The sequence below is a fragment of the Uranotaenia lowii genome, unplaced genomic scaffold, assembly GCF_029784155.1.
Source record: "Uranotaenia lowii strain MFRU-FL unplaced genomic scaffold, ASM2978415v1 HiC_scaffold_6, whole genome shotgun sequence".
In the NCBI taxonomy this organism is placed as follows: domain Eukaryota; kingdom Metazoa; phylum Arthropoda; class Insecta; order Diptera; family Culicidae; genus Uranotaenia; species Uranotaenia lowii.
In genome coordinates this window covers 53,642-65,423 of record NW_026598533.1, presented here as the reverse complement: position 1 = coordinate 65,423, position 11,782 = coordinate 53,642, and the positions used below count along the sequence as shown (strand labels likewise).

The window sequence follows — 11,782 nt, the reverse complement described above, 5'->3', positions numbered from 1 at the left end:
AAAATGACAAAAATGACAAAAATGACAAAAATGACAAAAATGACAAAAATGACAAAAATGACAAAAATGACAAAAATGACAAAAATGACAAAAATGACAAAAATGACAAAAATGACAAAAATGACAAAAATGACAAAAATGACAAAAATGACAAAAATGACAAAAATGACAAAAATGACAAAAATGACAAAAATGACAAAAATGACAAAAATGACAAAAATGACAAAAATGACAAAAATGACAAAAATGACAAAAATGACAAAAATGACAAAAATGACAAAAATGACAAAAATGACAAAAATGACAAAAATGACAAAAATGACAAAAATGACAAAAATGACAAAAATGACAAAAATGACAAAAATGACAAAAATGACAAAAATGACAAAAATGACAAAAATGACAAAAATGACAAAAATGACAAAAATGACAAAATGACAAAAATGACAAAAATGACAAAAATGACAAAAATGACAAAAATGACAAAAATGACAAAAATGACAAAAATGACAAAAATGACAAAAATGACAAAAATGACAAAAATGACAAAAATGACAAAAATGACAAAAATGACAAAAATGACAAAAATGACAAAAATGACAAAAATGACAAAATGACAAAAATGACAAAAATGACAAAAATGACAAAAATGACAAAAATGACAAAAATGACAAAAATGACAAAAATGACAAAAATGACAAAAATGACAAAAATGACAAAAATGACAAAAATGACAAAAATGACAAAAATGACAAAAATGACAAAAATGACAAAAATGACAAAAATGACAAAAATGACAAAAATGACAAAAATGACAAAAATGACAAAAATGACAAAAATGACAAAAATGACAAAAATGACAAAAATGACAAAAATGACAAAAATGACAAAAATGACAAAAATGACAAAAATGACAAAAATGACAAAAATGACAAAAATGACAAAAATGACAAAAATGACAAAAATGACAAAAATGACAAAAATGACAAAAATGACAAAAATGACAAAAATGACAAAAATGACAAAAATGACAAAAATGACAAAAATGACAAAAGTATAACAAAAATGACAAAAATGACAAAAATGACAAAAATGACAAAAATGACAAAAATGACAAAAATGACAAAAATGACACAAATGACACAAATGACAAAAATGACAAAAATGACAAAAATGACAAAAATGACAAAAATGACAAAAATGACAAAAATGACAAAAATGACAAAAATGACAAAAATGACAAAAATGACAAAAATGACAAAAATGACAAAAATGACAAAAATGACAAAAATGACAAAAATGACAAAAATGACAAAAATGACAAAAATGACAAAAATGACAAAAATGACAAAAATGACAAAAATGACAAAAATGACAAAAATGACAAAAATGACAAAAATGACAAAAATGACAAAAATGACAAAAATGACAAAAATGACAAAAATGACAAAAATGACAAAAATGACAAAAATGACAAAAATGACAAAAATGACAAAAATGACAAAAATGACAAAAATGACAAAAATGACAAAAATGATAAAAATGACAAAAATGACAAAAATGACAATAATGACAAAATTTACAAAATGACAAAAATGACAAAAATGACAAAAATGACAAAAATGACAAAAATGACAAAAATGACAAAAATGACAAAAATGACAAAAATGACAAAAATGACAAAAATGACAAAAATGACAAAAATGACAAAAATGACAAAAATGACAAAAATGACAAAAATGACAAAAATGACAAAAATGACAAAAATGACAAAAATGACAAAAATGACAAAAATGACAAAAATGACAAAAATGACAAAAATGACAAAAATGACAAAAATGACAAAAATGACAAAAATGACAAAAATGACAAAAATGACAAAAATGACAAAAATGACAAAAATGACAAAAATGACAAAAATGACAAAAATGACAAAAATGACAAAAATGACAAAAATGACAAAAAATGACAAAAATGACAAAAATGACAAAAATGACAAAAATGACAAAAATGACAAAAATTACAAAAATGACAAAAATGACAAAAATGACAAAAACGACAAAAATGACAAAAATGACAAAAATGACAAAAACGACAAAAATGACAAAAATGACAAAAATGACAAAAATGACAAAAATGACAAAAATGACAAAAATGACAAAAATGACAAAAATGACAAAAATGACAAAAATGACAAAAATGACAAAAATGACAAAAATGACAAAAATGACAAAAATGACAAAAATGACAAAAATGACAAAAATGACAAAAATGACAAAAATGACAAAAATGACAAAAATGACAAAAATGACAAAAATGACAAAAATGACAAAAATGACAAAAATGACAAAAATGACAAAAATGACAAAAATGACAAAAATGACAAAAATGACAAAAATGACAAAAATGATAAAAATGACAAAAATGACAAAAATGACAATAATGACAAAATTTACAAAATGACAAAAATGACAAAAATGACAAAAATGACAAAAATGACAAAAATGACAAAAATGACAAAAATGACAAAAATGACAAAAATGACAAAAATGACAAAAATGACAAAAATGACAAAAATGACAAAAATGACAAAAATGACAAAAATGACAAAAATGACAAAAATGACAAAAATGACAAAAATGACAAAAATGACAAAAATGACAAAAATGACAAAAATGACAAAAATGACAAAAATGACAAAAATGACAAAAATGACAAAAATGACAAAAATGACAAAAATGACAAAAATGACAAAAATGACAAAAATGACAAAAATGACAAAAATGACAAAAATGACAAAAATGACAAAAATGACAAAAATGACAAAAATGACAAAAATGACAAAAATGACAAAAATGACAAAAATGACAAAAATGACAAAAATGACAAAAATGACAAAAATGACAAAAACGACAAAAATGACAAAAATGACAAAAATGACAAAAATGACAAAAATGACAAAAATGACAAAAATGACAAAAATGACAAAAATGACAAAAATGACAAAAATGACAAAAATGACAAAAATGACAAAAATGACAAAAATGACAAAAATGACAAAAATGACAAAAATGACAAAAATGACAAAAATGATAAAAATGACAAAAATGACAAAAATGACAATAATGACAAAATTTACAAAATGACAAAAATGACAAAAATGACAAAAATGACAAAAATGACAAAAATGACAAAAATGACAAAAATGACAAAAATGACAAAAATGACAAAAATGACAAAAATGACAAAAATGACAAAAATGACAAAAATGACAAAAATGACAAAAATGACAAAAATGACAAAAATGACAAAAATGACAAAAATGACAAAAATGACAAAAATGACAAAAATGACAAAAATGACAAAAATGACAAAAATGACAAAAATGACAAAAATGACAAAAATGACAAAAATGACAAAAATGACAAAAATGACAAAAATGACAAAAATGACAAAAATGACAAAAATGACAAAAATGACAAAAATGACAAAAATGACAAAAATGACAAAAATGACAAAAATGACAAAAATGACAAAAATGACAAAAATGACAAAAATGACAAAAATGACAAAAATGACAAAAATGACAAAAATGACAAAAAATGACAAAAATGACAAAAATGACAAAAATGACAAAAATGACAAAAATGACAAAAATGACAAAAATGACAAAAATGACAACAATGACAAAAATGACAAAAATGACAAAAATGACAAAAATGACAAAAATGACAAAAATGACAAAAATGACAAAAATGACAAAAATGACAAAAATGACAAAAATGACAAAAATGACAAAAATGACAAAAATGACAAAAATGACAAAAATGACAAAAATGACAAAAATGACAAAAATGACAAAAATGACAAAGATGACAAAAATGACAAAAATGACAAAAATGACAAAAATGACAAAAATCACAAAAATGACAAAAATGACAAAAATGACAAAAATGACAAAAATGGCAAAAATGACAAAAATGACAAAAATGACAAAAATGACAAAAATGACAAAAATGACAAAAATGACAAAAATGACAAAAATGACAAAAATGACAAAAATGACAAAAATGACAAAAATGACAAAAATGACAAAAATGACAAAAATGACAAAAATGACAACAATGACAAAAATGACAAAAATGACAAAAATGACAAAAATGACAAAAATGACAAAAATGACAAAAATGACAAAAATGACAAAAATGACAAAAATGACAAAAATGACAAAAATGACAAAAATGACAAAAATGACAAAAATGACAAAAATGACAAAAATGACAAAAATGACAAAAATGACAAAAATGACAAAAATGACAAAAATGACAAAAATGACAAAAATGACAAAAATGACAAAAATGACAAAAATGACAAAAATGACAAAAATGACAAAAATGACAAAAATGACAAAAATGACAACAATGACAAAAATGACAAAAATGACAAAAATGACAAAAATGACAAAAATGACAAAAATGACAAAAATGACAAAAATGACAAAAATGACAAAAATGACAAAAATGACAAAAATGACAAAAATGACAAAAATGACAAAAATGACAAAAATGACAAAAATGACAAAAATGACAAAAATGACAAAAATGAGAAAAATGACAAAAATCACAAAAATGACAAAAATCACAAAAATGACAAAAATCACAAAAATGACAAAAATGACAAAAATGACAAAAATGACAAAAATGACAAAAATGACAAAAATGACAAAAATGACAAAAATGACAAAAATGACAAAAATGACAAAAATGACAAAAATGACAAAAATGACAAAAATGACAAAAATGACAAAAATGACAAAAATGACAAAAATGACAAAAATGACAAAAATGACAAAAATGACAAAAATGACAAAAATGACAAAAATGACAAAAATGACAAAAATGACAAAAATGACAAAAATGACAAAAATGACAAAAATGACAAAAATGACAAAAATGACAAAAATGACAAAAATGACAAAAATGACAAAAATGACAAAAATGACAAAAATGACAAAAATGACAAAAATGACAAAAATGACAAAAATGACAAAAATGACAAAAATGACAAAAATGACAAAAAATGACAAAAATGACATTGAGTTTGAAAATGTGATTAACAATGTTTTTACGAACAATCAATAAAGATTTATTCAATGCAACAGCTTTAATAATGGATTAAAAAGAAAATAAAAATAAACAAATTTGGGAATTTGATAAAAAAAGACATAAAATTTTCGAACTATTTACTACTTATTTTCAATGGAAATACCCACAGTTAAAAGTTTCAAGGGTTCATTTTGCTTAAAAAATTTAAAAGTGTATGTTTAAATAGGATCACACTATAGACAGTGTGACAAAAATGACAAAAATGACAAAAATGACAAAAATGACAAAAATGACAAAAATTACAAAAATTTCAAAAATGACAAAAATGACAAAAATGAAAAAAACGACAAAAATGACAAAAATGGCAAAAATTACAAAAATTACAAAAAATGACAAAAATGACACAAATTACACATATAATAAAAATTAGAAATATGAAAGAAATGACAAAATGACAAAAATGATAAAAATAACTAAAATGACAAAAATGACAAAAATGATAAAAATAACGAAAATGGCAAAAATGTCATAATTGACAAAAATTACAAAAATTACAAAAATTACAAAAATTACGAAAATGACAAAAATTAAAAGATGAAAAAAATAACAAAAATATGAAAAATGACAAAAATTTCCATTGTTTGTTTGTATAGCAATCAAATTGGAAATAAAAATGTTCATTTTGTATAATCTAGTTCTGGTAACATTAACAGGCTTTTTGGTCCATTAATCTCGTTTAAATTACCTACGTACACATTTCATATTTTCTTCTGTGATCGAGACGATTTTGTCCTGTATGCTTTTGGCCGGCATACAGGACAAAATCGTCTCGATCACAGAAGAAAATATGAAATGTGTACGTAGATAATTTAAACGAGATTAATGGACCTAAAAGCCTGTTAATGTTACCAGAACTAGATTATACAAAATGAACATTTTTGCACAAAATTTTTTGATTGTGTTTTGAGAAGTATAGAATGAGGATTCTAATGCAACTCAAATTTTGAGATTTGGTTCACCGTATCGCGAGATGATTGACTTTGAATATTGAGTGCGATTTTTTGAAAATGTTCTAACTTTAGGTTAAGTTTTAGGTGAAAAATCATTATCTTTCAAATGAGATCAGAAGATTTGCAATATGTCCTAAGACGGCTGAGATATGAACAATCAAAATTTGCATGTTTTTTAGCGGTGATCCCAAACTTTTGGCCGGCAGTGTATGTTCAACAGCCGAAATAACAGAACAATCTCGGGGCATTTAAATACCTCAGGAAAACAACTGCCATATTCACCGGTATTTTCGAAGCAGATTTTTTTTTGTAAATTACAGGCAGGCAATTTTTTCGGTAGGTTCATGACTGTTGCGTTATGATAGTTACATGAAAATCAAAGATTTCTTATTCAGATATTTACGCAAATAATATAATCAGTTATTTGTTTTCCATATTTCTCCTAAGCCAAACATTAAAAATTTTGTTCTACTAAGGAGGAGTATCACCTGAAAAAATAAATTTAAAACAAAAATGATATATTTTCAGAAGATCAATTTTTTAATCACCGGCTGAAGCCAAACGGAGCCGTCAGACGACCGTTGACTGCCATATGTATAACTAACTATAATTTTGAATTTCATCAGAAAAAAAATCGTTCTTCTCACACGGTTTGCAGTAATTCCTGCTGTTTCAAAGTGAACGAACTAGATTCACAGATAAAGATGCATTCTATTTGAAAACTCACTTACTTACTATCGCATCCAGACTATGATTAATGTGGCTCTCGTTGTCAGTTGCATCATGTGATTCAGGGGATTTTCGTCCTGAACAAATTCGGCACTCGACAGAGAATTCTTTGAACTTTTATGATAACGGGACAAATATGAAAATCGGATGGAGACCTTCCCGTACCTTCGAGAAACTTGTTACTTTAAGCGAATCTCGTGACATTTGAGCTATTTTCCTGTGATTCGGAAGGCCATGGTCGCGAGCCGAAGAAATGCAATCTTAGAGTGTATTAAAAATATACAAGTCCTAACTATCGATGGCTTTGAATGTAAATCCAAAAATTGAAAACCAGTTTTGAATAATGAACTCTACTTTACTATTCCAAGAAAATTTATCAAACAGATGTACCTACCTGAGTTATTTTTCTTCGTTTTCGAAAATTAATAACGTTTGAGCAGTCTTTCTCAGTTATCTGCCAAGTCTTTCCTGCATACATTCCGAATGAAAGTTGTTTACCGTGTTAGAAAATGCATTCGTCGGGTCGTTACGACTTATTGAAATATTTGATTGCATACAATCGATACCCCATAAATTGCTGTTCCCAATGTATCGATCCTGTTGTAGAAAGTTTGAATGATTATGTTTATTATGCCCATAAATATCGGCAGCTTTCAAAGGGCGGATCAGATTTTCACCTTTTACAAAATTTTCAAACTGCAAAAACTAAACATACCCATAATGCCATTTTTTTGAATAATGGCAAAATGCCATTGTCGTCAGAAAGGTTGAACTGAATGAGTATTGTTTTATGACCTAACAATCAGGGGAAGAATAGTTATGTTTATTAAATAAATTTGAACTTAATGACGTGGTGCAATAAAAAGGAGTTTGGATCATAAAAAAAGTTAAAGCTCATTTTCCTTACCTGGTGCCACCACTGAACGGGTTTGACTGTATTGGTGAGAGACTGTCACGATATTATCGCTCACACACTATTCCCGAGGTTCTGTATGTAGTACACCCAGCTTTGTGTTGGTTGGGTTTGAATTTTATGTGCTCGTTGCTGCGGGTAGTTCCAACCAGTTCTGATTCTCGTTCGGCATTCAGTACCAAGCGAAACATTCGAGGAGTAAGACGTGAAAACGGGATCGTTAGCATAGTTTCTTCCCGCCGATTCCATCGTGGACGGTTGCTTCCAGTTCAGCGCGCACATGCTGATACATTATCGTTTGTGTTCGGAGGATTTTGCTAAACGAAAGAGTTGCTAAAGTATTGTTCCTATATCGCGCTCATGGCTGGAGAGTGAGAGCAGCCGAGCGAAGTGAAGTTAAGAATAATAATAATAGTAAAAATAATAAGTTGATGGCAAGAAGCACACGGTAAATGTGTGGCAAAAATAAGTCTGGCGAAAGACTTGAAGCTCTCGAATGCATGATAAAGTAAAGAAAATATATGAATATACATGTGGAAGTAAGGCTGAGGAAAAGTGAACGAAAAAAATCATTTATATACGACGAAGAAGAACTAATCAAAACACACTGAAATAACAACGATACATATTTTCCTTCTACAAAGTCTCCAGTGAAGTTGAAAGAAGCGGATAAAAGAAGATAAGTTTGAGCAAAGGAATTCGGATATTTGAAGCAAGCCAAAACGAAATGCAAAGATCCTGATTCGAAGAACCTGTGTGTGGAGTAGGTTTGTGAATGTGCATCGCCGCAGTCGGCTCAAGTTTTGAGAGGAATAAAAAAACAGAAGATTTGTGTGTGGGAACGTAAACTTAAATGAGCCAAACGGACACAACATGAGTAAAGTGCTGTGAAGTGAAAAAGACAATTCATTACATCCCGTTCTGTCGGGACAACGCACGCAAGTATGATGATGGAGGAAGCGAATTTCATGCTGACTGAAATCCCTGGTGGATTTATATCTCACCGACCACATGCAATACATCGCTTCGCACCGTATCCGTTACATCAACCGCATCTGCAACCGGCGCCGATCTACATCCACCCTCAACCGCGGGTGGTAAGTCGACCAAAAACGCCTCCCACGCCGCCACCACCGGAAGGAACACACATCGGACATCTGTATCCGGAGATTCTAGCCATCATATTCGAAAAGCTCAGTGTGAAGGATCGTGGAAAAGCGGCTCAGGTATGCACGGTGTGGCGCGATGCGGCTTATTCGAAAAGCTGCTGGAGGGGTGAGGAAGCCAGCCTTCACCTGAAGCGACCGTCACCCAGTTTGTTCACATCGTTGGTAAAGCGTGGCATCAAAAAGGTGCAAGTGCTTTCGGTAAAACGGTCGTCGCAAGTGAGGGATGTTGTTGTTGGTATACCAAATCTAGAATCGTTAAATCTTAGTGGATGCTATAACATAACTGATATTGCATTAGGCCATGCATTTTCCACGGATCTACCAAATATTAGGGTATTAGATCTATCGCTTTGCAAGCAAGTTACCGATTCCAGCCTGGGGCGTATTGCGCAACATTTGAAAAGTATTGAAATTCTTGAGCTGGGCGGATGTAGCAACATTACCAATACGGGCTTGCTGTTGATCGCGTGGGGCTTGAAGAAACTTAAGCGGTTAAATCTACGGTCATGTTGGCACGTTTCGGATCAGGGCATTGGCCATTTGGCGGGTTTAAGCAAAGAAACGGCTGATGGTACCCATGCCTTGGAGCATCTTGGTCTGCAGGATTGTCAGCGTTTATCGGACGAAGCACTACGACACATTGCACAAGGGCTGACGTCGTTGAAGAGCATCAATCTTAGCTTTTGCGTTTCAATCACTGACAGTGGCTTAAAACATCTGGCCAAGATGACAAAGTTGGAGGATCTCAATCTCAGAGCATGCGACAATATTTCTGATATCGGTATGGCGTACCTAACAGAAGGGGGCAGCTCCATTTCATCACTGGATGTTAGCTTTTGTGATAAGATTGCCGACCAAGCGTTGGCCCACATCTCCCAAGGATTGTTCCACCTGAAATCGCTTAGTCTCAGCGCATGTCAAATAACCGATGAGGGGCTGGCCAAGGTCGCCAAGTCGCTGCATCATCTGGAGACCCTGAATATCGGCCAATGCAGCCGTGTTACCGATAAAGGATTGGAAGTGCTAGCTGAAGAACTAAACAATTTACGTGCCATCGATCTATACGGCTGTACACGATTATCATCCGTTGGATTAAACAAAATTTACAAACTACCGAGACTGTCTAAAGTTAATTTAGGATTATGGCATGTCAGGTGATGCGTTAGTTTATTACAAAAAAATTGTTAAATTTTAGTTTATTTTTATTGAATTTGTGACTAGGCATGCGATAGTATTCTCTGTTACAGGGATTTTAGGTGTAAAATGTAGGAAAATGTCTTAACTAACGACATAGCAAAGAGTATAATAGAGAAAAAGAAAATATATTCATAAATACTCTCAATACCTATCTATCAGAGGGTTGAACGCAACTACTGCTAAAAATTGGATATTAAATATTTGCTATGTTAGCAGACAAATTAAATCTCTTTGTACATATGAAAGAAATTATACGAAAAGACTATAAATAAATCTGGTATATTCAGAGTACTGCTGATAACACCTGTAATGAAAAATCAATACCGTTGGTTTGCTTATACCTTCCTTGATGACAGTTCATAAGGAGTGTGGTTAAGGATCAAACGTTTAGTCCGATTCTCTCAAAATACCACCGTGCTGAAACCTACCGTTGCTTTTTCATCATACTGATAAGAGCTGCTCACACGGAAAAAGGATCTTCCTGTAGAAAAAAGGATTTGTTTGGAGTAAATTTGGCGAGAATAGTTTCGTATAGCGAACTCAACTTGAACATTGCAACTGGGCAACTTTCCCGATTTTTCGTCCCAGTGATCAAAAGGTTGTACAGAAGAGAAGAAACGGTAAGATATTTAAGACAATCGACTATAAAGGGATTGATCATATTAGTACAATTGTAAGTTATCACTTAGGGGTAAGAAATGAACGTTGGGACACATTGCAGTCAGAATTTGACATCATAATTCATATTGAAATCCAGAACTGGAATTAATTTTTCAAGTGAAATTATTCCTTAGTTTATTTGAGATTTGAACTGATTATTGCAAATATTTTCATTTATTTCAGTTTGTAAAAGTACTCTAATCAAAAAGCGTCGAGTATGTATTTTAGTTTATTATATTCTATGCATGTTTGCAACGTTATATACATATGTATTTCAAACTTTTTAGCAAATTAGGTAGCAAGTTTCGATGTTTCTTGGAAACATACTAAAAAAAGTCCGCAAATAAATATCCTTGATTTTTTTTTATTACAGTGTCAGATGGAAAATAAATTTTAACTCATCGAGCCAATAAGAGGTTGAAATAAAATTCATTTTGCAAATAATAAGAATTCTGTTTTGATTTTTAATGGACATCTGTTGTACGAACAAAAGCGTTGATTTAATTCTTGGTTTCTTATAGTTACTAATTTGTCATAGACTCTGAATTAAAAGCGTAAACACGTATTTAAAAATATCCTTGATTTATCAATCTTACTTCCAACTGTTAAGAATAATTTAAAAGAAAAAATACGGAATTAACGGTTGCGAAGATTTTGTCGCGGGAACTTATCTTGGTAAAGTAAATGTAATATTTAAAGATCTAACAATCGGTTTATTTTTGTTGTCATATTCAATTTAAGCTGAAAATACACCCAAAACATGCATATGTTCTTTAAAAGAATTCTTTTCCTTATTGAGATATATGTATGATTTGGATCACTTCTAGGCTACACTAGGCAACGAATAAGCAATCAGGATTCCTGCAACAAGTCCCAAGTTTTTCATATTGTTTTGTTGAGGAGTCTAGAGTACGGTTGCCAGCATTTTTACAGCACGTAACCGGGCCGGGCAAATCCCGTCAATTTCATAGAAAAACCTATTAAATATCTGGGCAAATT

The 11,782-nt window shown here is 30.0% G+C and overlaps 1 protein-coding gene across 1 annotated transcript; it reads left to right on the top strand.

Moving 5' to 3' along the window:
* Positions 1 to 7,944: 7,944 nt before the first annotated feature.
* Positions 7,945 to 10,444, top strand: LOC129760398 (F-box/LRR-repeat protein 14). The gene has a single exon (XM_055758044.1). The coding sequence runs from the start codon at positions 8,702 to 8,704 to the stop codon at positions 10,082 to 10,084; it is 1,383 nt and encodes a 460-aa protein (XP_055614019.1). The 5' UTR covers positions 7,945 to 8,701; the 3' UTR covers positions 10,085 to 10,444.
* Positions 10,445 to 11,782: the final 1,338 nt, after the last annotated feature.

What these genes read in the sequence shown, in the direction of transcription:
- LOC129760398 (XM_055758044.1), top strand. Translation starts at nt 8,702, where the DNA reads ATGATGATGGAGGAAGCGAATTTCATGCTGACTGAAATCCCTGGTGGA.